The sequence below is a fragment of the Corella eumyota genome, chromosome 1 (assembly GCF_963082875.1).
Source record: "Corella eumyota chromosome 1, kaCorEumy4.1, whole genome shotgun sequence".
Lineage (NCBI taxonomy): Eukaryota > Metazoa > Chordata > Ascidiacea > Phlebobranchia > Corellidae > Corella > Corella eumyota.
The window spans coordinates 12,979,424-13,004,675 of record NC_137490.1 but is presented as its reverse complement, the minus strand read 5'-3'; the positions used below and the strand labels follow the sequence as shown (position 1 = coordinate 13,004,675).

Sequence of the window (25,252 nt, the reverse complement as noted above, 5' to 3'; positions counted from 1 at the left end):
TTTTTAATATTTATCTAAAATGTTCAACTAAGCCCAATAAAAGCAACGCAAGGTAGTGTTTAAATAATACTTTGTTCCAGTTTCAAATGTTGTAATTCATATTGCTTAATATTATATTCCTTGGAAATTCGTATTCTGTAATTATGTAAGATATTTGCTTTAGATAAAAACACGTGTTGTGATAAAATAATTAGTCTATAAACTTGCCATCTTCATTAATTTTTATTTTTGTTTCTATATAGAAGCCATTTTACATTGAATAACACCGGTGTATGCCCATCGAAAGTAAAAACTAAATAAAAAAGTGTAACAAATTAAAAATTAATACATGGATTGCGAGATCAGCTCAAAACCTTAGGGAACGAAAATCAGTCAAGTGAAAATTGTAAACAAAGGTGCTTAATCACGGAAGAATTTAGTAATTTATGATTGATACCTTAACATGTAAGCAGCATGCCATTAGTTGACTTACAAATCATCGTTGATTAAATCCCTAACTGTCAATATGTTTTAAATTTAATTAACCCTTTTTTAACTTTGCTTAACCTTTAGCACGTAAGTCCTCTTGCCATTTAAAATATATTGCTCTTTGTTTTAATTATATATTTGCCTTGAAACTTTATCACCAAACAACGTACTGGATATAAAAAAGTAAACAAAGACTTATCAGTGCAAGACTAAAAAGCTTTGTGGAGAAATATACTCGAGGCAATTTGTTACTCTAGACGTGCTTTATTTCTGTAGTTTTTTATTCATTATCTTAATCATATATAGGTTTTATTTATTCTTAAGTTGCATATTTGCTATTACTTATTGCAAGTCAATGATTATAACAACAAAAATTGGTAACGAAACAATAAACATTATATCATGCAAGAATAAAGTTTTTGGGTTAAATGATTTTAAAAATTACCAGAAACGGTAAATGCGCAAGGCCTCATGCGAGGGAGCCAAGTGTCATAACTAGCGCTGCCGGAATTTGACAATGATTAATAAAAATTGGCTAAAATGCGGAATTAAAAAATGCAACATTTTGATAAATCTCATTTAATATTTGTTTCGTACTTAATTAATAAGTCATTTAAAGCGGGTCGTATTACATATCATTAGGTATTTGTGTCAAATTATATGTTTCATGGAGGATTTAAACGCCACGGACTCATTGTAGTGAATGTAATACAATACTTATGATATAGAAAACCTATGTGTAATGTGGGTGAACACCATTTCCTAATTAGAAAATCGTTTTATAAAAGTTAAACAATAGTTTTTTTGATTTAAAATTCATCAAGCAGCCGCATATAGACATTTTTTTTATCTAAGCAAGTTGCCAATAAATACTTGGTATTTTAGTTTATAATAATTACTTAATGTTTGTTTAAATTTCGGTAAATAAGTTGCAGAATGCTAACTTACGCAGAAGATTGTAAACACAAAGACAAATACAGGTACGACTTGCATTTAAATTTTTTTAAATAACTTCCTTTTTATGATGAAAATTTCAATTTGTCTCTAGAAAACTGAAACCTAGTGGAGTCGCTGTGTTGGTTTCTTTAAAACATACTGATGACGTCATTGTGCTGGAGGGGGTTTCCAGTGGCACGATAATTAGTCGCTTGCAAAAAATGTTGGAACGGAAAACAAATATCCACGTAGCCCAACAACGGTTGTTTGCTGGGGGTGAAGAAATGTCATCAGACAAATCCTTGATCGAATACTTCTCGACCGAAATTTTTGTAGGTGACACTCCGAGATGCCTGATTGAACTTCGATCTCACGCCACCCTACTAATATCCACACTTGAATGCCCAGGACCAATGCTTACTGAAATAGAAGTAAGGCCGGGTAATGTAGAACATGTTATTGACATCAAAAGGCGAATACGAGACAAACTGCGGGTTGGAATCAAAAATCAACACTTGTATTTACACCCAAACGAGATGACAACTTTCCCAAGAAGACAGGCACTAAGTAATGATCGCTTGTTATCTTCTTATCTATCTCCACTAACCCCTGAAATGGGGTTTTTAGAATTAGTTGTCTTAAACACAGAATCAAACACTAATCGCGGGATTTTTGTTCGGATACCTCGTCAAATGATTTGCTTGAAAAACAAAAAAACAAACATATTGAAATACAGCAACCAACTAAAAACCAATTTCAAAATGCCGAGAGACGAATTGCCAAAAAGCGCACAAGCTATTTTGTCCTGGGTACCTCCACCGCCCCCTCAAACCCCGGAGACTACCCTCCAAAACCCCAATTCCGCTTCATCCACCCCCGAAATTACACAAAATGAGGGAGCGTTTGAAAACGATAATTACGAAATATGGTGGCACACTTGTCGTTTATCTTTAGCCGGAATCATGAAACGAGATCCAAAAGTTAGCGACATTCTTAAATTACTGGTAAGCAAAATTAAAAATCAGCCATCAACTTTATCTAACTTCGTTTCCGCTGAAGAGTCGCTTAGTTTTATCAAAAAGGCAGATCTCAAGTATTTTGATTTCAAGTACATGTGCTTTGGTAAACACTTACAACCTGACTCCACTATCAGTGAAGACAATCTCATGCGAATGAACGAAATGCTGTTGTATCTGAACCTACCAAATTTAAATTTTAATTCTACCCTAAAATATGTAAGTGCTCCTACAGTACAAAGCGCAGAACACTTGCCTCCCTTAGAACTTAGTGAAGATACCAACGTACGTTATACAATGCCACCTGAGCCAACGTTACTACAATGGAAAATTGATTCAGAAAACCCTCTAGACGAAGGCGCAAATCCTACTATATCATTTGAGACGAGTGCGTTCTCTTATGCTTACAGGTATGGCTCGTGGGATATACCAGAACACCGAAAAATCTTTGTTGAGATTATGCTTGAAGGTTCATTTGTAGTTGGTGATTTGGGCCTCAATAACTTACTTACTAACGATTTAAATGAGGTCGTCGATCAGATTGATTATGATGTGAACAAGTTGATTTATAACAAAAATACACGGCCAGAAAATGATAGTGTCCAAAGAATGATTTATTACGTGCAGGATCAAATGGAGATCAATATTCTAGGTCCTGGCAATATAAAAGGCCTTTCTATAAGTAAGGATACCCCATTTCAATCACCCGCTATAATAAAATGGGAAGCTGATCAAAGGCAAACCTATAGCAAACATGCCAAACTTAGATTGGGTGAAATTGGAAGTAAAACAATCCCTAGACCGCCACCATTGCGAATTAAAGCGTCAGAAAAAAACGTCATTAAAGAATCAGTAGTGTCACCTAACAAGATACTACCATCCTGGAAAGACAGAAGAAACTTAAGCGAAGTTAAATCAGGAGTCTGGTCAGTGTCACGTGAAAAAGTGTCGGACGTACAAGTCCAGCGTTCGCAAGCTTTTTCGACAACTTGTAAAAGATCGAGCACCCTCGACGGGCGACCTAACGTTTCAGTAATCTACAAAAGTTCTCGTGAACTTGGAAACGATATTTTTATTCCAAATTCTTCTGCAACCGAAACTTGTCGTACAGCTTTTGATTTTAGAATTCAAACTCAATTCGTTGTTAGCACTCCAGCAGATCTAGAGTCACAAAATAAAATACCAGACTCAGTGGAATTTTATATCAAAGCATCTCATATCCTAACGAAAATTACACACGAGCGCCATCATCCTAATGTTAAAACACAACATACGTCGCCACAAGCTGAAATGGTGACAATGTGCAAAGTAAAATTGCCCACGCTAGAATGGCTGGAATCAAAAGGTTTAGCAGAAGAATCCACTTTAGATCTTAATAGATAAACTTAGTGGGTTATGAAATAAATTTTTTAATTCTAGACATCCATGCTGAATTCTCTTTCAATTTTATTGACGCAAATCTTCACCTTTTTTAATTAAAAACTTAAGCGATAAAAGGTAGAAAATATGTACAAGTAAATTGTATTACTAATTAAAAAATGCAGATAAGCAAGTTAAGCTGTAATAATAAAGCAAGTAATGTATTGACTAAAATATGATGTACATTCTATATTAACCCCTGTCCAAACAATATTTTTACAAGATATTTATCACCAGCTGTTTTTTTTTACAAAAATAAATTGTACATTGCGGTATTTTTAAAATGTGTAAATATAATGTTACCGTCGTTGTGTTTAAAAAAGATAAAGAATTGGTATCGTAGAAATGTTCGGCTGTTTAATTGGTTATGACATGCTGTTTAATTGGTTATGACATGCTGTTTATTCCTTGACGTAGAACGTTGAAGTTACCTTCGTAAATAAGAACAAACAATGATAAGTTTGGACTAACGTCAACCAATATTTAAATAGGGTAAATGCCTAAACTAACTATGTACAATATTGTGTAAAGAACTTACCGCTGAGGTCATTACACAAACGAACTAACTTTTCCTTTGTGTCGACTATCTCGATGCGCTGCGTGTAGGGATTGTATCGTGGGATAAAAGGTCTTGGAATTTTGTCACAAAGATTTTGCATTTTTTGCTTTGCAGTCTCAAAACTCTCGGACATATAATAAACCGGTTGGTACATGGTGATTGGGTATTTCTATCAATAATTATGCGTTTATATATTAGTGGTAACACTGCTTTTACGTTTTTAAATAAAAACAAAATAATATTTAAAATAAAAATTACACAGAAAAAATATAACAAGTAATATACTGGTGATAGTATAAGGTTTTATGCATTTAAATAATAAAATAAAAAGTCATGAACTATGAGAAAAGATGTAATAATAAAACCAGAAAATCCACTTGATAATTTAACGTTTATTTAGTAAAGTACTTGTATGACATATGTATATATAGCATTTTGCTTACCTGCAATGCTGTCTGAAGTGGCTCAAACTCACGAACCTCGGGTTTATCCGACAAACAATATTGTAATTCACCAAACGAAGACAATAAACCTGCCCCGTATGCCTTTAGTTTACCGTCTTGTTTACATAAACCGAATTCGATGGTAAACCAGTAACACTAATATAAAATTTAAAGGTTATAAATTTACAAACCATTTTTTTGGTTTTGAGAATCGTTTTATTTGGCATATATTTCATATCTTATTGCGACAATAATACGACATCTTTGCCAAAATTAATGCTCTAGTAACTTTAGGAATTACATAAATGCTAGGGTACTCTACCAAATACTTTTAGAGCCACACCTACTAAAGAACTACGCAACAATGTATGTTAGTCAAAAAACTTTTACATAATACTAAACACCAAACATAACTCACAGTAGCTAGTTTTTCAATCCATTCGTCAGGGGCACCGAGGGAGACAAGACCGATTTCTTGCGAAAATTGAGCAAAAGCAGGATCGGCAAATAAGGGAACGTGTCCGATTAATTCGTGGCATACATCTCTGCAATAAATCAAATTTGCAATTTACCCACAGTTATAAAACAGCTAATATGCATTTAATGATTTAAAATGGGTCCGAACTTACGGTTCTGGCGTATAAAGAGGTTTGGAAGGGTGTCGAATATATTGGGTCGAGTGAAAAACACGAAATGCAAGCCCGGCCAAAAAATCTCTGGACGACAACAAGCCAGCGACTGGCCGCAATCGAAATCCAGTTGTTTCTAAACAAGTACATCAAAAAATTAAAGTTTAAAGTTGCATTTAGGCAATAAAACTTAAACAATAATTTTGTTTTACTTTGGAGGAATTGTGAAATATGTTCCAGTTGGGGAATGGAGTCAGGGCCGTAACCACATTGTTCTTGAAGTATAGGAAAAACTCGATTAAATTCCTTGCAAGCGTGGGTTGGAAATAAGTCGGTAAGCTTTGTATAGATTGTGTTCCTATTACAAAAAATATGTTAAAATCTTTACACCTTAATATTAAAATATATAAAAATATTTATTTTTACCATGTTTTAATTTCGATTGGCGTGTACTCAACAATGGGTATGGGTTGTCCGCTTAAAATAAAAGAAAAAAAAACAATGTTAAAATAGAATGCATATAAGATTTTGACCCTTTGACATTATCATTTTCAAATATGATGTTGGCATGCTGACTAGTATAATATTTAGTTACGAGCGTATAGGTCTACCCACAAGTAAATACTATTAGGGGTTGTGTACAAATTGTGACACCATTTAAGAGCGCATTAATTTAAAATTTAACCCATTATTGCTATGATTTATTGGTGTATACGTGACCTTATATTTGTTTTAATTTTACTTAAAATAATTTCACCCTTTTATATCAAATACTAATGGCCTGCTATGTTTGCTATTGAACAACTGGAATTTTTTAATCAAAGCGTTATACTTACTGTTTGTAGTTAAAAGCTATATCGGCAAATTGCTTTCTTCGTTTTCGGTAAACTTCGTCGGTAAATCCCTAAAAATAACATTTATACTCAGGATTTCACAAAAAATAAAAAAAAAAGATTTTGATAAAAGTAGTCAAGTTTAATAGCAAAACAATGTTTTAACTGCCGACTTTTTGTATATGACTAAAGCTTAAAAATTTTGCGAATTCCTGTGAGTTATACATTAGCAATGTCATATAAATTAGCTATGCAAGTGCGAAAACCTAACAAAACAACATTTTAAGTCTTGTTAAACAGAATCTCTAAATTCATAGCCATATTTTACATAAACTTACCGGATGATCGGCGTCCAGTTCAGACCCGTATGACAAAATTTGGTTTGCGAAGTTGTCCAATTCTTGAATACTTCTAGGAAACCAAGGAGCTAAAACACATGTCAAAATAAAATTTATATATGCTACATAAAGCTATACGGTAGCTTGATAAAAGTATGAGTAATGAATGATTATGTTTTGGTTGTAGGGTGGCCGTGTCATAATATGACAAATTAAATCGGGGCACCATGTAATCGTAGCGTATTTGAACGTTATATTAATACCAAGTAATTGTAAACAAAGGTAATAAAATTTATCATAAGTTATAGAGGGACGTGTGCGTGCAATAAAATTAAAATAAATTTAAAAAAATGTAAGTCAAGGATTTTTTATTAAAATAAATGAAAACATGCATGTTTTTTATTTAATTTTAGTACCAGTCTTATGGCCTTCTCCAAACGTTTGGTCTGTATAGGAAAAAACGTATTTAAATATAAAATATGTCTAAATTCTTGTTTACAGTTTTATATTTTACTTGATTTTTTTTATACATCAATAATAAAACACCAAGAAAAAAGTTTTCAAACGTAACTAAAACACTTTAGAATTATTAATTATTTGCACATGTTTTTATAATTGAAAAATTGCATGATCGCCATGCCAATCGTTAAATACAACTCTAAAAATTACTTGTATTATTTCAACAAGATTTAGTTTTAAATATAAATGATAATATTGTGTGCTATAACAACATGTGTATATAATAATAGGTTACGCAATTTTTGTAGAAACTTACTTGCATCCTTTTGGTCTTTGTCTGTACTCAAAACCAAAATATCTGATTTTAACTCTTTTTTGAGTGTTGCAATCACTCTGTTGGTTTGTCCATTCATGCTTTGACACGTGATCACAAACTCGTAACAATTTTCCTTGCTCTGGCATACTCGCGACTCGATGTAAGTCAGATTAATTCCATGTTTCTGGCAACAAAAAAACGTTACATGACATAATTACTTGTCTGGCTTTGACAAATTGTTGAGCATTATTAATTAAATAATCATCAAATTTAAACGGCTTTGTCAGTACAGCATTGGCCTAAAATCTTTTAATTTTTCTAGTTTCGTTTTAAAAGTAGTTTGCATACGCAGTATTATTTATAACTTATGCTGATAACAGTAGAGTTTTAACCATTCATTAAAGCTCATTATAGTACAAAATTATTCAAATTTTACCTTAAAAACATCCAGGGCACCTGCCAACGTCCCAATTCCTTCTTCAACGGAAAAAATCAACGAAGTTCTTCCATTTCCTTCAGCAGTATCTTTCACATACGAAGTCTAAAATAAAAATATGTTAAAAAAAACGATTTACCTCATTTTAAAGTATATTAAAACTTGACTTACCGATTTTGCTTGGTCTTCGTTGCTCATTACGTTTGTTTAATTGTTAATTGAGGTTTTTATATCTAAAACAAATACAATTTTAACCTAGGTAAACGTTTATCTTAATCTCCTTACCAAGCTACCGCTAATTTGTGGTAACACTGTTCTTAGCTCAAACTCCCTTTAATTTTAAACTAAGACAAAGCAACGCGCCCGAATTACACTATAATCTCTGTTTAATTACAACAATCTGAAATGTCATTCTTCAAATAAAAATTCAACTTTCCACAGGAAGTGATGTAGTAATAGCGCAAATGCGACATAGTGTTATACGTGTTCGCGCACCATTATTAAATAATTAATATGTCATACGTTGCACCCGATTGCGTGTAGGCCCATTCAGTTGTTGTTTTTACTTAAACAACAAAGGCCTAGATCGCTTTTGCATTTTAATGCGTTGAAAACTAACATCAACGTTAATTAAGTCAGAAATGACAAAATCATTGTTTAGTTGGACAGCGTAAGTTAAATAATATTCGTGTTATCAATATATTAAAAATGTTATTTTTATATGTAACTGCCACTTCCGTTAAAGTTATAATACGAGAGACAAGGCGCTGATTGGTTAAAAAGTAGGGCGTGTTATATTGTGGCGCTGGTGTGGTTGCAGAACATGTGAGAGCTGTATAATTTCCTCACGTAGGGAAGCATTGTTTGTATAAGCATAAAGGGATACAGTAATTATTATACGTTGCATCAATATTATTCTAGACGCTAGCCTAGCTTAATACATTATGGTTTAAGCTTTTAAACGTACGGTTAGACTCTTAGTAGGCTTGTTTAAAGTAACTTTTCGTTGTTCAAAATTAGATAAAGTGTTTCAAATTGGAGGTTTAATAACATGACGGTCGCCCAGTAATTATTTCGACCACAATTTTTCAAAAAAAAAACATGAACGAAAACCACACAATAAACATATACACAAGAGCGTATAAACAATAATAATAATAATAATGATAACAGCACAATTACATTTTAAAAATCTCTGAGAATCGATAAACAAGTGAAAAATAAACAATTAGGAACAGCACGGCGCAAAAATAACCAGCATCAAAAACAAAAAATACACCCAAAATACCGAGTTACGGTCACAATTAATTTTGAAACAAAACATAAAGCAATAAATTCACTTAGGGCAGATTGTGTGCTGTTAACACATCCAAGCACAAACAATTGGAACTTAACAACGAAACTGGATTGTACTGTGCTGAAAGTGGTGTCGAAAGTGCAAAAAAAAATTCTAAAGTAGCGAAAATTATAAACTAAACTTTATTTAGTTTGGGTATTTGGAAAAAATACGCGGTTTTATTGTAAAAGTTAGGAAGCACCTGAAAAAGTCAAACAATTTTTTTCGAAGTTTTACGGTTATTTAGAACTTAAAAAAAAACAAAAACATCATAGGAACACGATGTACCATTTAAACAAAAAAAATAAAACCTGGATGGATAATTATTAAAAAAAAAAAAATTCTTGCTAGGCCGCAGCACCAATTTAACGCACTTAATAAAATATAATCTCATCATGTTAAATCATAAAAAAAAATTAAAAAAAATAAATGCTACTTGAAAATTAATTACCAAAAATATTTTAGATTTATTATTTAACAAATTACGATTTAAAATTTTAAGCATTCAAATATTTTTTAGAATTTCTAAATCTTTTAATAAACATGACTTAATTAAATAAAATTTAATTAAAATTTTAAGATTGCACTTCGCTTTCCAATTTGCAAAAAAATGGAACTTCATTTGAATAATTTAATTAAACAAAAGTGCTTTTAGGTAAGAGAAAAATATTATTTAACTAATCAAGCAATAAGAATAAACTCTTAAAGAAAAACAAATTGCAAAACAAAAACGTAATCATGAACTTTAAATAATAAAAAAAACTTAAATTTTAAACCAATTTGCTTTCTGCAAAACATAATTTTACAGAAACCAAAAATTCCTAATTTTTATAAATAATTAAACATTTAAAATAAATAATAAGAATTTGATTACGTTTGAAAACTACTGAGAACTTGAATTTGGCAAGGCATCGCGACTTGGTGATTGTGTCGCCCCATAGCGCCATCTGACGGATTTAAATCGTTGCTTTTTTGATGGATTTGCGAATCATTTAAACAGTAATTACCCAAATAGTTGTTGCTCTTTAAATCCGATTCGCTCTTAGTAAAATGTTCTGACGTAACCATGGTACTGTTAATGACGTTACTACTACTTGTAGCATCCGTTGTGTGTGACGTCATAATCGAATTTGATGACGTATGTTTAAAAATCGATGTATCAGTATTCGAAGTTTTAGGAACATCGTCATAATTAGAAAAATGTTCAGAATTTTTTGTAAATTTGAAATTTAATGAAGATATTGTTGAAGTGGGTGAGGGTTCGCCGTCTACAATTAATTCCTCTGTAAAAAAATACATTTTTAAATCTTTACACTTAAATCCCTGGATTTTTATAGCTTAGTACGCATCGAGTAATATTAAAACCGCGGTATATAAAATTTTTAAATTAAAACTTCGGGGGGGCTTACCCACACCTTTAATTGGGGTAAGCCCTAGCCAAACCCCAAATATAGAATTTAGAATTAAGATAATTTACCACGTTTTATAACTACCCCCAAAAACCCATATTTAAAAATAATATTTTATTTATTATTAACAAAACCTATGTTTAGTTATTTACCATCATTGCCTTGTTCATCAACGCTGTTGACGTTATAAGTTTGATGTGACGTATGATTGACGTCATGTTCGTAATGACCGACTGCGATGAGATGCAAGTTAGAACGAAAATGTCGATCAAGGTGACCCTAAAATAAAAAAAAAATTAAAAAATTCTTGAAAATAAAACAATAAAATAGGTTTATGTAATATGCTGTGATATAATGGGGTAAATATTTTTGGATGACCTATTGGATTAGAAAATGATAATGTTTAAAATTTTGATTATCATAGCGTAATATTGCACCTGGCAAATTATAACTAACCAATTATAATAACTCACAATTTCTGCCAAAAATAAAACTTTAAACTAGATTTTAAATTATTTTTTTCAAATATTTAATTTTTAAAAAATTTAAAAAAAAATTTACCTGAAATCGAAAAGCTACATCGCAAGCCAAGCATTTAAACGGGCGCGGGTCTTGCGCACTTAACACGTCATCCGTACCTTCAATGACGTCATCACAGTGGGGCACGCACGCGTACTCGTCGTTACCTTCGAACAGGGCTCGAACCTGGGACCTTGCAAGACCTTCAGTACCACTAAGAACCTAAAAAAATAAAATGTTTTGTAATTAGAAAAAAGTTTACGACATTAGGTTAAATTTTATGGGAGTTCTTTTTTTCTTATAAAACGAAAATATAGAAAATCAGAAAAACATTTGCTTGCAATAATTCAATTAAAAATAAACAGAAATTATGAGAAATTACTGGGAACCAAAATGACGTTTTAATCGGATAGATAAATTTGTGGGATGACACATGAGCTTGTGTATTATTATGAAAAAGTTTTCCCACACGATACAACTATTCCAAAAAAAAAACACAAACTATGCAAAAACAAACTTGAACAAAAAAACTTTTACCAAATTCTTTGAAAATTTAAACCCAGTATGTAACGTTCATTTACAAACTATATTTAAATTCAATTTTTTTTTAAATATTTTACAATTTTAAATTTTTTTTCTTGTTAAAATTACCTGAGTGGTTGTACTATTAACAGAAGACGTGTTGTTTGTTGAACTTATTTGCGCATTGGAAACACTGTCGCCATCCTGAGTAGCAACATTGGTTGTCTCGGGGGGATTTCCCGTGCCTGACACTTTGTGTTGTTGTTGTTTTAAGCGGTTTAAGGTTTTTTTCTGCATCATTAAGGTGTGGCCTGAAAATTTATAAACAAAAAAAATTATAATAAATTCTTGCTCGCGTAAACAACTAAGTTACCTTATGACAAACACAAAATATTTTAAGCTAAATTTTTTTAATTAAATATGTATAATTGTATAATACATATATACATTAAGTTTGTATATGTTATAGATTTTAATATTTTTTGGGGGAGCAAAATTAATCTAAACATCAGTAAATTTTAACTAAATTATTTTTACCCTTTGATCTTAGATGTTTGGCCAGATGACCTCCTATACGAAATGCAACTTTGCATTCCACGCAAATGTAAGGTCGTGCTGTGACGTCAGCTTTCTTTATGTCGTCATATTCCTCCTAAACAATTTTTTTTTAACTTATTATTAAATTATTAAAATTAACCTTTAATGCTCTATAATCTATATTATATAACATCTAAAATAATAGAAAAAATAATGACGTAATAATAATGGGTGTATATACAAAATTATGACGCCACTAATATAGGGTTACATTTAAAACCCGGCATCAAAATCCAGGGCAGGGGGCAAATTAAAGGCAATGCGCTATATACGCGTCATTACAAAAATGGTAAACAACCGCGTGGTTTTACAAAACCCGATCCTTATTTAGCATTCTTCGTATATTGTGTTAACACGCTCTCCAGCTTTCATTGTTGTTTGTTTTATGGAATACAACGGTGTAAAAATACGATATCATGTAAGTACATTATCCCATTCACATAATAAAGCTAAGTGGCCGATTCCTAACATGGCAAAAATATTGTGAAGATCTATCAGCTAGGGTATAGTACACAAATTTATTACATAAAAATACCTTAATTATTGCAAAGAAACTACATGATTTTTTGACATAAAAATAGCCTTACTGTTTAAATTAGGGTAAATGTCAAATTTTGGACTAAAACTGTTACTTAAACTTAACCAAAAGAGATTGGGAATAGTTTTTTTTTACCAGGTTATAAGTTTTAAACAGTTAAACAATATACCTTTCCACTATCTATATCACTGTCACAAGAAAGAAATTCTTCTTGGCATGCGGATTCTTTTTCCATTGAATCAGTAATCATTTCTATAAAAAATCAAGCTTAATTTTAGCTACTCTTTAAAAATTTATCCTTAACGCGAGAATGCTAATTTAAAAGCCACATTTTTTGAGTAAATTGTATAAATAAAATATAGGAATACCTATTTTTCAAATTTTGACTTAAAAAGAGTTAAAAATAGGCCGAAAAAGCTAAGATTTTCCAGAAATAAAATTTAACGACATTTTAAGACGCAAGATTGCCATCTTTCGTGGCAAGTTTAAACAAATTGCATAATAAAAAGCGCGATGGGTTATCAGTCTGGACCCCAGACGCGAACTTATTTTCATTTCTCGCCAATTACCAAATTATTTTACCTTTATGACGTCACACTTACCTGTAACGGAAGTTTTCGTGCTCTGCGAGTTGGACCGCGGCTCCTAAAAACAACAAACAAAGCAAGTTTAGTGCGAGCGATTATATCGGATCGTGACGCGAAAGTCGAATTTAATGCGACCTTTTTAGCGGAAAAATGAGGAGAATTTGGCGTTAAAAATGCGATTTACCTTGCGATAGCTTGCAGGAGATGTTAGGTGGTTTGCCTTGTGCAAAAACAGCTCTGACTCTCGGGTTGACAGTACTAAGTTCCGTCGACCCAATTTCCCGAATCCGTTTGGAATCAAGTTGTCGTGGTCTGCTGATGAAAACGCGATTTCATTTTCTGCAGAAATTGGCGCGTCGATTGATGACGTCACATTTACTTCATTGCGTTTAGACAAACTTGAAGCAACATGCACGTGATTGCTATTTGTCGTGTTTGGCTTGTGAACGGAATTTGACATTTTGACGTTCGATTCGTTCGCCGCTTTACTGTTTGATGACGTCACGGGAATCAGGGGTCTCGAGTGCGCAAGGGGATGCGCATGCGCATGGGAAATCCCCTGCCGTTTGGATTGAATCGCGGCACTGCGCATGACCTCGGACACGGCTTCGGCCAATTGGGGGGTGCAGGGTGACCGGACGGGGTCAGACATATGGTGACCGTCCGAGACCGTCGCCGGCGTGTTAGGGGGTGAACTGGCACTTATTTTGGGGTCCTTTTCGTGTCGCTCAGGAACTGGATAATGAAAAGCAGAAGGGTTGGATGGTGTATCGTTCTGTACCGATTTAGTCATCCAATGTTGAGTGTTACCCGAAGCTAAAAACAACATTTAAGAACAATTTATATTAAGATTATAACGTGATTTTACGAAAATTGATAATTTTTTGCCTCAATTGCCCGTTTTGCTCTAATGTTTTATAGCCCCTGGCGACAGAGGTCTAAAAATACCTAGATAGCAGTTTGACTGGCACGCGGTCTCAAAATTAGTGTTTTATACCTCTTGTTTTATCGAGGTAACCATTCGTATGCTCAGGCACGGGGGAGTGATATTGCGGACTAAACTTTGCCGGACTTTTGATGTTCGGTAGTGAAAGAGTTTCCAATTTCGAGTTTTTTTCCTTTGATTTTGCAGCATCCTGGCAAGGCTTACACGCCGATGTTACTTCGGGGATCAGATCACTTCTGCCGGCTTTAATACTACACAAGGCACAACCCTTGAGTCGGTCATCTGTTATTCCTTTACAGGATTCACTTTGATGGACTGCCTTGAAAATTAAACAATTTAAATTTGTTTAGTTTGTGCTGAAAACTTGCAATTGGTAAAAGATACTACAATAAAAAATATTATTTGTAAAAAATATTTTGTAATTGATACTCAAAACTTACAACACACAGTTAACTAACAAACACAAATATATTTCACAACAGAGTTAGAAAAAATGAGCTCACTGCTAAAATTTATGAGGAATTCTCGAGTACTAACTTATATTTACTTACTATTTGGCATAATGGAGAAGGTGGAGATTGACTGTAAAGTGCCCTTCTCTTTTCCCTGTTATGTGAAAAATAACAAATGTTAGTAATTAGTATTCATTTTAACGTTATAGCAAAATAAAATTAAAATATAAATATATTATAATAATTTACCAAAAATTCTTATTTTATTAAGTTTTCTAAATTAAACCATTTCAATTTCGATTTTAAAAATTATACTGTACAAAAATTAATCTTAAAAAATTAGCAGAAGTACACTAAGATTTACCTTGGCGAAGCAGCAGATCGTTCTTTTCTTGTTTTTCTTCTTTTAATTCTTCCCAGCTTTCTTATTTCCAAGTGGCCAGAATCAGAATTGGGTGAACTACTTTTAGTGGTGGTTGGCAATGAAATTTTGACGTCACATTTTAAAGGAATCTCATCAGAAACTGAATCTTTCTTTTCAACTATAGTGTTTTTACAGTTCGTTTTATTATTACTTGCAGAATTTTGAGGTAATATTTCGGTCTCGATTTTGCAATATTTTTTGGCACATGAGGTGTACACAAATTTTGAGTTAGCCTTTAAAATACTGTATTTGTATTGCCTAGATAGGAAAAGATCCATTTCAGTTTCAGGTAGTTTTTCTGATTTGTCTTGAATTTTTTCCATTTCAATAGTTTCGGAAGTTTTATTTTCCTTGTCGTTTTTCGTAAGCTTTTTATATGTTTTGCTGTCTGTGACTAAAAGTTTGTTTGTGTCCTTGCAAGAAACAGAAATCCCTTGAGTGTATCCAGATTTTGATTTTCTAAAAAAATCACAAAATTTTAAGATTAAAAAATTTTTTTTTGCCACTTGCAACATAACTTCATGCCAAGCTTAAAGAAATAATATAAATGTCTAGACATAAAGTTTTAATAATGAAATTTTAGTTTTTTTCAAATATTTGTTTAAAATAACGATTTTCATGATTATCATTCCAATCGCATTTTCCAAAAAAGTGAATCATCAGCAGGAAATAAATCACCTCCAACTGTTTAGTAAATCAATAACCGTCATTTGTTCAGGCACGAGAAGTGGCTCGGCAACTGCCCATTGGCTGTACATCGAAAGTTGATTTGCATCTGAGCCGAGTTTTGTAAATGTTGGTTGGGGATTGGCCAGGCAACAGTAACTAACATGAGCATTTGCATAGAGAACTGGGCTTAAATGCAGATAAAGAAGACCATCTGCACATTTTTCATTGGCCTTAAATTAAAATAAACGGCAATTTTTATAAGACAAGAATTACAAACTTACAAATTTGTAATAGGCTACTTAATAACTTTTACAACATTAATTACAAAAGTCACATACAATTATATCTGCATTTTCTTTAGAATCTGATTCTTGTTTTAAAGAATTAGCTGGTTGATCAATTTTTGATTGTTCCAACTAAAAATTTTAATCCATACTTTTAAAGTGTTTAATATAGATAACCAAAAATTACACTTAAAATTACACAAGTAAGAAAAATAGATTATAAGCAATATGTTGTAGTTTAAAATTTAAAAGAACAACCTGTATGGTGGTTGAATTTAGTTGATCAATACTACTATCTTGCAATTCTTGACTAAAAGTATAAAACAAAAATATATTACCGTTACCAACTAAATTTATAACAATAATTCAAATAAAATCGACTTAAATTAAAGTAGGAAGAAGCAAAAAACATTAAATATTTTTATAAATCAATCCTAATAAATCAATTCTTAATTCTTACCTTGTTGGTGAAACAATCACACAATTCCGTGCTTGCTTTTCTCCCATTTGACCATTGCCATCAGGTGAGTATGGCTTATTAGTGGCCAATAGATTGTCACTTGGCTTTGCATAAGCAAACCCAGTTGAGTTTTGATTAAGATTAGCTGTTGTATTTCTCCTTACCAAATCACCTGACAACCCTGATATGTTTTTTAAAACATCTGCATTTTGTAATGAGCTTGTTTCTGTATTTTGTACACTTAATGTTTGAGTATCTTCTAATGCTGGAGGCATTTTTCCAATTTTACACATTTGTTCCCATGACCAAATGGAATTTTCAGACTGCGTTAAAGGAGATTGTGCTGATTGTTTAATAAGATCCATATCTTGCATGTTTCTCAAACTGATTTGATGCAACAGTAATTTATAATTGCTGCGAGGCACAGAGGATTCACCAAGAAACGAAACATTTTCATTTAAAGTGTTTTCATCTGGCTTCCAGGTGTTTTGTAGAGATAACTTGCGATCAGACTTCAATTCTTCTGAACAAAAGGTTTGTGTTCGAGGCAAGGGAGCTGACACTTTCCTACCGGAGGTGGATTTAGTAGGGGATGTTGCCATGGTGAAAACTGTGTGATTTTGTTTACAATGTCCATCACCAGAGCACCTTAACAATTGCATGTGCCGTTTGTTAGGTGGGAGTTTACTAGTTGGAATACAACTGCAGGGTGGGCTTTCGTTTGGGGAGTTTGTTGCATTAGTCACAGCTGGAATACTACTACAATTAGGTGGTACTAAAACATTATCCAGTTCTGCAGATTTTACAGAAGATTGAGGTTTGTTGTCTTTAGAAAGTCTGTGATGGTGTTCTGTTTGTAAGGCAGCATCCGCACTTTTAGTTCGGCATAAATCGTTATGCAAAAAGGCCATTGGGTTAGTGCCGATGTCTGATTGAAGAAAGGTCTGAATTTTTTGCGAATTATTTTGTAACGAGACTGCATGGCTGGTGGGAGGTAAATTGGTTTCAAACTCAGCTGCTTTTTGAATAACACTGTATCTTGAGGTGACTGTGTCATTTAATGCAGGTTGGTTTAAAATTGGCAAATTTTTTAAATTAAAATTGTCATCGATTTTTTTAAATTTACAATAGACTTGTTTATGAATAACATAATTCTCTTCTTTGCGATATCTAACACCACAATCACTGCACTCAAAAAAGTTTGTTTTTCTTAGTTTTTTAGGTGGAATAGCTTGATATTGAGTCAAAGACTCGCGTTTTCCTAAAAGATGGTTATGTTCATTGGAAATAAAATTTTGATTTTCATCAGTTAGTTTTCCCATTACATCTTTTATCTGTGCAACTTCTTCTACTAAACTTGCTCTTCCATGTGGAGCGCGTGTAAGTTGGATCATCTTTTTATACTCTGATGATGTCATGCCAGGAGGAAAATGATGTAGATCCGCCGATCTTAACATCTCAGGAACTAGCGACCCCCTTCTATGATTAACTTCACTATATTTGCGTTCAATTTTATGGATCCTGTCTTCGCCAAATTGCATTTCACTGTTATTTCTTCCACTAATTGATGCAGCATAGGAAGAGAGAGATGCAGGATCAAGACTGTTTCTTCGAAATACTCTTCGCGGTTTGACTCGCTCCAAAACAGGATTTAAAAGCACCTTTTCGTTGTTCGAGATCAGTTTCGAAATATGTTGCTCAATAGATTTTGCGTTTAAACGATTGTTGGGATCTCTAGTATTGCTTTTGGGTGGAATTTTGCTGGGAACAGAAAGCGATTCCATTTGCTCACCGACATCTGAAATTTTGCCCATTCGATTATAAGGAAAGGGAAAGCGAAAATTTTTGTTCATACTTAGTATTGGAGTCGACATTCGGCGATGATAAGCATCAGGAATTGCTGAGCGCAGTCCAGAATTGTGTGCGTTAGGTTCAGTGGTAGAAAAATATTGATCGCTGGACCCAGTTTTGCTACTTGCTAGAGCATCAGAAACATCATTATTTTGTTTCGGTGATGGCACAACAGGAAAATTGGACTTTAAAGCACCTTCAGTTGCACTTCTGTCTGTATTGATCTCATTTGGTAAAAAAGGGATTCTAGCCGGCAAGAAAGGCTGGCCAGCATGTGTTGGGAATGGCAAGTAAGGTGAATACATGTTCATGTTTGTTGCTAACAGTCCAGGTATAGACGATGATGGATAGATTCCATTAATGGGTAACCCGGGATAATTCATGCCAAGAAATGGATTCATTAAACCTGATACTCCATATGGATTTGCAAACGGCTGCACCGGAAAGGATTTTAATTGAGGTGGAACTGTTAGTGAAGGAAATGTTGGAAAAGAAGTGGGAGGGTGTGCATATAGTCCACTCGGCATTGCTGATGATTTTAATGCAGACCCAAGTTGCTGGGTGCCATTGTAACTTGTATTAATCAATCCAAAATTCGGTGTTGGAATAGGAAACTCCAGCGAACCTTTCTGGGATGGAGGTTTATGCAAATTCTGATTGTTTTTGTCAAGATTACTTAAAGCCCCAGGAAAAGCAGAATCCTTGGTAGTTGGTAATAATGCGGGATTTATTGTATTTGGAAGATTTTCCATGCCTAAGTGCTTGTAAATAATATGCTTATGTAATTCCTCCACAGACTGACAAGCAATCCCACACGCAAGACAGCGCAAGTCCATACCAGTATGCGAAGTGCTAGCCATGCCATTGTAATCAAGACCTGATTGGGCATGTAACGCATGAGGAAAATTGGGTGGAACAAGGATATTTCTCGGTAGGTGAGGAGTCACACCATTCATTTTACTTGTTAACTTTTCCTGCTCTCCTTTTTCGAGTGCGGTTGGTTCAGTACGATCGATCAACGACAAAGAAGCTTCCTGTACCTGTGTATTACCAGTTGGATTAGGAAATCGCGATTGTTGTTGCCTTTCTCTCTCCATTGCTGAGAAAAGCAACTGCATGCCATTGCCACCTAGGTAGCCTAGACCAGGCGCATTTGTTGCTTTTAATCCATGATTATTCATAGCGAGCTGTCATTGCGAGGCAAGTATATAGTTGGTATCTCGCTAATCATTGTTTGCATTGTACTTAAATAACTTCTGTTACATTTAGTTAAAACTACATTATCTGAAAAATATAAATTGGTTTGTTATTATGTTACAACATCAAACTTGGTTAATTAAATGTAAATAAGTAGCCCAGCAACATTGTGAATTTTCTATTCTTTTGTCAACAAAAATATTTCTCTATACTCTAATTTCTTTATACACTAAATACTCTATTTATGTTTCTGATTTTTAGTAAATGAGTACACTATGCTATGCAGCAATATTAGCGTTTTTGCTTTTACTTCTACATGCATAGTTGTTTGTACACGAACATAAGTTAATAGCTACGACAATAGATCATACTGAGAAGTCGGCTGAGCCATATGCTGGTATGCCGACAGCACGCAATATTAATCGGCAACTGTTTTCCGCACCCGTTGTATTCAGTTTAAGCTTGTCAGGAAGCAGATAGACTACGTCACATTTTAGAGGAAACTACGTGCCTGTTATTGTCCTCTCTTTTGTAATCTGACGCTACGACTCTGAATGCATCGCGCCCAAAAAAAACTACGTTTGGCCTAGCAGCGCTGTTTAGCATTGGTAATAGCATGCCGCTCACTGTACTTGTCAAAGCTTACATAATTGTTGCAAAACGCAATACAGGCTTGTACACAACACGAAAATCGTTATCTATAGTAAATTGAAAAACACAAACACAAAGCTTATAAAATGCCAACCTGTAAAATTGAATGCTTATTAAAATAATTTTGGGCAGCTATGATGTATTACAAACCGCACAAACAACGTACATATTCCTCAAATTGCATAGCTAGCAATACAAGAGACAGCAAGGTTTATGCGAGATGCGAATAGTAGTCAGTGCGGATCGTGACGTCATCGCCTCAATTCGTCACATCCGTGGTTACTTCCCATTGTATTATGCACTACGCTTCAGAGTCCTATTCGCTAAGGCCTATTGTGCCCGCAAATATTTGTTAATCAACACGAACCTAGAAACAATGCCCAAAAAACGCATTTTAGGGTTACTGAAAGTTAAAAAAAATGACGAATTGAAGCTGGTAAACAAACAATGTTACACCAGTTTTAGGTAAAACAATGCGTGCTAGCATTCTAAAAAATACCCGTCTTAGATCGCCAAAAAGTTTCTAGTCGAGTCACTTTTAATTGCGACATTGTCTAGACATCCTGAGTCAAAACCTTCATTGCTTAATTTTTTTCCAGCGAAACAACTTTTGAAACAAAATTCCTTAGACTCTAAATAAATAAAGTGACTCGAATTATATTACGTCATGGTCATACGCGAACGACTAACTATACACTGAGGCTAATATTTGAGGTAAATATTGGCTTTGTTAGCGATAAAGCCTGATACGGGAATACGTCATAATATCTAGACTATGACGCGGTCACAAAAGAAGGCAAACAATAAGCATTCCAATAAAAGCAATGTTGTGCTATTGAAGGCTTTTGACGCTGTAGCTGTGCGACTAAAAAAAAGCTAATTTGTAAATAATAAACTAACTGCTGTTACATGAATTGCCCATTATTTTTCCAGGCATTTATTTTAAAGTATTTTTTGTTTAAAAACCTGACTATAAAAATTACTTTTCGAAACTTTTTATCGACCGCAGAATTAGGTGTGCTTCTATTCTAACTCCGAGCGGACGCCTAAAATACAGACTGTTTAAATGATAATTACCATCATGCGTCACGTCTAACCGATAATAATCTATAAATACTCTCTTAATGTGATATAAAATTTTCCCATTTACTTAGTTATGTAGGCAATCGTTCACAAAATACCTTTAATAATGCACAAGTAAACAATAATATTAAAAAATATTATTCAAAAAATAGGGTGTATGACTAATTAATTTAAACCTTGCAATCTCTAAGATAAGGTATCCCAGCTTAATAATTAAAAACAAACACTGTGTTATTTTAACTTTAGCACCCTTGAACTTTAACAACTCAATAACTTTATTACATAACTGTAAATATTACGTCATAAAATCGAGCCCAGCTGACTGATTTATTTTTTGTGGTTTGAACATGCTGAAAAAAATACGATCGATAAATTTTTGGTATTTGATTATTTTGTATTTAAACGAAATACGGTAATTCTTTTACGTGATAGGTAATCAATAACCTTATATATTGTTTTCAAAGAAATTGGTTTACCTAAAATTTAAGCGACGGAATTTTTTAGTTATTTGTGTTCTAATATCAATGATAGATTTATGACGAAATGTGACAGATTTTTTAAAAATAAAAAGAAATTTATTCTAAATGTGTGTGTACGCCAACAGGTAAGACAACGGTTACTGATGTTTCGGGAATTACAAATAAATTTAAAATGACTGCTTTAAAATGGTACTAGCAGTTTTAAACGCGAATTTTTCGAGCTCTAATTGAACTGGAATTCGCGAGTAGCCACTACAGCGACACAAAAATGCACCAAAACAATCCACGCTCAAGAGCCAAAGCCTATTGTGGTAAACAAAAGCCGTAGCGAGCGCTTACAACATGACGTCAAAGTCAGACGCTTTCCGAAAATTGCCTCACTCCCTTGGTCTCTCTATGACGTCACGCGGTCGATTATAACAAGCGAACGGCAGAGGCTGGATTGGCATTGACGGGTAAATTTGCCGCAGCCCGAACCGCGGGGTCGAATAAAAAATAAAAACAACGCGCTGCCAATTTATTGCGCGTATATTGTCAATACAACTGCATGCAATTAGTTTTTAATTATTTTAACGCAATTTTCGGTATTTTTGGCGCAAAACTGTGAAGCATCGCATCTGTTCGAAGTGTTTGTTCATCCGACACCGAAAACCACATTTCCAGACGTCTGACGTTCAACTTAAATTAACCAACAAATGACAAAATTCGCGCACTCTTTTCCCCGAAGTAATTGCCAAATTAAAGTCGCGAGCTAAATTCGAGGTAATGACGACAAAATTGAAATTTACAAGCGCTAATTATCGCCGGCACACTGGCGTTTAAGGTCAACGATTTCGATCATATCAAAGCAGTTTGTTTCCTGAATTTCCGCAAATGTGAGATTTTCTTGCGACGATCGAATCGGAAACCAAGACGATTCGACAACGGTAAGCAGACGGGGGCAACATATAGACAGATCAGTCTGGCGTGGTGCGCAACAAATCACAAACAACAAATGCGAAACAGAACTTGATAACCAGCATATCAAAACAATCCGGCTTCTAACCGAAATCTAGATTTCGCACGTAAAACGCTTTTCTTTGATAGCCACAATTTTAGATTTTTTTAATTTGGTATTTTTAATTTAAAATTAAACTCCCCCCTTTTTTTTAAATCCTAAAAATAAAACCCATGGTCAAGGTTCGTCAAATCTAATCTATAAAAAAAATCCTGTTTATAAACTAAGTAATTTTAATTTTACAATAAACCTTGCAGAAACTGCCAAAAACTTAACCCAAAAAAATTTTTCCAACAAAATATCTTACTGCTAATTATACACAAAACTGACACAACTCAAATTTAAAGTGTCACAATAAGATGGTAACGCCTAATTCTTGAGAAACAAATTACTCTGCGATCAGAAGACCTAAATCGAGGTCTCGTAAGATGCCCCGGGGTATTAAGAACGACAACTTTTCACCTTGTTTGTTCAACAACTTAAATTTTAAGACAACACTGTCTAGGCAAAAAAATGTGGCACGAACTATAATGGGAAATTCATAACTGAGGTGTATGATTAATTTTACACATATTCACAACACCAGTAAAAATAGGTAGGAAATGAAAAAAATATTTGAAATTTAAAAATGATTTATATCTATAAATATATTAAACATTTTAATCTGAAACTTTGCAAAAATTTTAAATTATTTTTAAATACCTAAACTATGTATATATATATATATACCAAAAGTTTTTAAAAAATATATTTTTTGCACAGATTTATTATTAATTGTTTTTTAATTTAAAACTGTTTTCCAATATTTTACAATAACCCCAAAAGTTAATAAAAATTTATAATTCATAATTGACTATATAAAAAAAAAAAACATAAAAACCACAACAATTTATTTTTAAAATTAAAATCAAACAAAGTATCCATCATTGAAAAGTGGCATAAATCTAAAAAATTGACAACAATAGTGTAGTAAATATACTATAGCCCTTTTGATTAACATGCATGAGTAAAACCAAGTGAGACTGTTAAAAATACTTATATGTAGACTAAAAATACTTATATATAGACTATTAGGTAACATACATATCTACCAGTCTCTTCACAAATATAAACTAATAAAACACAATTTAAAATGATTGCATTCTTCTCATACCAACATGTCAGCACTGCAGCATATGTAATGCTTACAGGTAATACAGAAATGCTATTATTAGGTAGATCTACCTTGTTACATTCAATAAAAAATATCAACATGAAAGTTATCTACTAAAAAAACATGTTAATTTATCAAAAATAAGAGGGTTTTCAAAAGAATAAAAAGCTAAATATCTTGCCTTGTAATGTTATGCATTTTGTACACTGTTGACTGTCAACTGTACACCAAGACAGTTTTTACATTTATTGACCAAACTAAAAAAAAAACAGTTTTTGAAATTTCTACTACGCTGACTACTTAAAGTCGCAGTGGCATGACTCACGAGGAGACGATAAAGCTTTAATGCTTCGTTTTACAGTATTTATGTTTTTAATCTCTCAATAATCAATAACAATCACACTTTATTGTTACCATCTATTGCAAACAATAAAAAAACTAAACAACAGTTATTTTTGGTTTGAATTTCAATAAAATTTGACTAATTTGCTATGTAAAAATAAAAATATCATAAACCAACGTTTTATAAACAAACCTCATAAGCTCACTTTCTAAGTTACATTAATGTTTACAGATTTTTTAAAATCTGGTACTAGTAGCACCGGCATGTGGTAAGTGTCAAAAAAAATTTTTGGTAATGTAATTTTTAATTGTAACGTTTATTTTAAGCTTTTTAAAATAAATATACTATAAAAATAAATACACAAAATTCAGATACTTTACATGTATGTTGTGTTATTTAAGTCTTTTTATAAAAATGTATTCATACTTTTTTGTGGTTTTAAAATGTTAGTTTTTACTAACGTTTATATTGTTTTACAGAAATTTTATTTAAATTTTGTACAATTTAAAATTTTTTTTAAATGCAAACTGATTATAAGTTGCCTATATTTTAAATAAAATTCTTTGACAACTCTGAACTGCCGCGCGCATTTTAATTTTTTGTTTTCTAGTTCATTGTTTGTTTTATAGCAACAGACTTGCATCCTCAAGATTACTGATTTCATTTTTAATCTGATAAAAATCATTTGTTTATACAAAGCTTATGTAAACTATTATTGAATTGTATGGGCAACGATGTTTGTATTACTCATTCTATTAGTTAAAAAAACTAAATGTAGTGTGGAAGAGTAAGACCAGGTTATTCAGTCATTAGCAATAATTGGCAACTGACGCAAAAAACTTAAATATTGTTTTGAACATTGTTGTTTACTAGCTAGGTATATTATAATAAGTTTGGATTTAT

The 25,252-nt window shown here is 32.8% G+C and overlaps 3 protein-coding genes across 4 annotated transcripts; 1 reads left to right on the top strand and 2 right to left on the bottom strand.

Annotated features, from left to right (window-relative positions):
* The first annotated feature begins 1,307 nt into the window (after positions 1–1,307).
* LOC145763764 (uncharacterized) lies at positions 1,308–4,138 on the top strand. Its single transcript, XM_082575280.1, has 2 exons — positions 1,308–1,448; positions 1,517–4,138. The coding sequence occupies exons 1-2, from the start codon at positions 1,405–1,407 to the stop codon at positions 3,801–3,803; spliced, it is 2,331 nt and encodes a 776-aa protein (XP_082431406.1). The 5' UTR covers positions 1,308–1,404; the 3' UTR covers positions 3,804–4,138.
* On the bottom strand, positions 3,850–8,197 carry LOC145763765 (phenylalanine-4-hydroxylase-like). Of its 2 annotated transcripts, XM_082575281.1 has the most exons (13): positions 8,024–8,197; positions 7,853–7,957; positions 7,417–7,600; positions 7,058–7,087; positions 6,642–6,730; positions 6,307–6,374; positions 5,897–5,947; positions 5,683–5,828; positions 5,471–5,606; positions 5,260–5,386; positions 4,842–4,997; positions 4,378–4,567; positions 3,850–4,270 (listed from the first exon to the last, which is right to left on the bottom strand). In XM_082575281.1, exons 1-13 carry the CDS (start codon positions 8,048–8,050, stop codon positions 4,227–4,229), a joined length of 1,353 nt encoding a protein of 450 aa, XP_082431407.1. In that variant the 5' UTR covers positions 8,051–8,197; the 3' UTR covers positions 3,850–4,226. The 2 variants fall into 2 exon arrangements, with proteins under 2 accessions (XP_082431407.1, XP_082431408.1); XM_082575282.1 differs by lacking the exon at positions 7,058–7,087 and having other exon boundaries at positions 8,024–8,196.
* Positions 8,198–8,911: 714 nt separating this feature from the next.
* LOC145751836 (uncharacterized) lies at positions 8,912–19,726 on the bottom strand. The gene is made up of 15 exons (XM_082567958.1): positions 16,596–19,726; positions 16,394–16,445; positions 16,190–16,267; positions 15,861–16,081; positions 15,123–15,641; positions 14,858–14,912; positions 14,358–14,625; positions 13,545–14,176; positions 13,376–13,418; positions 12,943–13,025; positions 12,176–12,290; positions 11,768–11,949; positions 11,159–11,338; positions 10,750–10,876; positions 8,912–10,471 (listed from the first exon to the last, which is right to left on the bottom strand). Exons 1-15 carry the CDS (start codon positions 19,625–19,627, stop codon positions 10,059–10,061), a joined length of 6,000 nt encoding a protein of 1,999 aa, XP_082424084.1. The 5' UTR covers positions 19,628–19,726; the 3' UTR covers positions 8,912–10,058.
* Positions 19,727–25,252: the final 5,526 nt, after the last annotated feature.

Coding starts and splice junctions, on each gene's coding strand:
- LOC145763764 (XM_082575280.1), top strand. CDS start 1,405: ATGCTAACTTACGCAGAAGATTGTAAACACAAAGACAAATACAG. Junction 1,449..1,516: donor AAACACAAAGACAAATACAG/GTACGACTTGCA, acceptor ATTTGTCTCTAG/AAAACTGAAACCTAGTGGAG.
- LOC145751836 (XM_082567958.1), bottom strand. CDS start 19,627: ATGAATAATCATGGATTAAAAGCAACAAATGCGCCTGGTCTAGGCTAC. Junction 16,082..16,189: donor AAGAAAATGCAGATATAATT/GTATGTGACTTT, acceptor TTTTAATTTAAG/GCCAATGAAAAATGTGCAGA. Junction 10,877..11,158: donor ATGTAGCTTTTCGATTTCAG/GTAAATTTTTTT, acceptor TTTTTATTTTAG/GGTCACCTTGATCGACATTT.
- LOC145763765 (XM_082575281.1), bottom strand. CDS start 8,050: ATGAGCAACGAAGACCAAGCAAAATCG. Junction 4,998..5,259: donor GGATTGAAAAACTAGCTACT/GTGAGTTATGTT, acceptor ATTTTATATTAG/TGTTACTGGTTTACCATCGA. Junction 4,271..4,377: donor TTTGTGTAATGACCTCAGCG/GTAAGTTCTTTA, acceptor TTATTTACGAAG/GTAACTTCAACGTTCTACGT.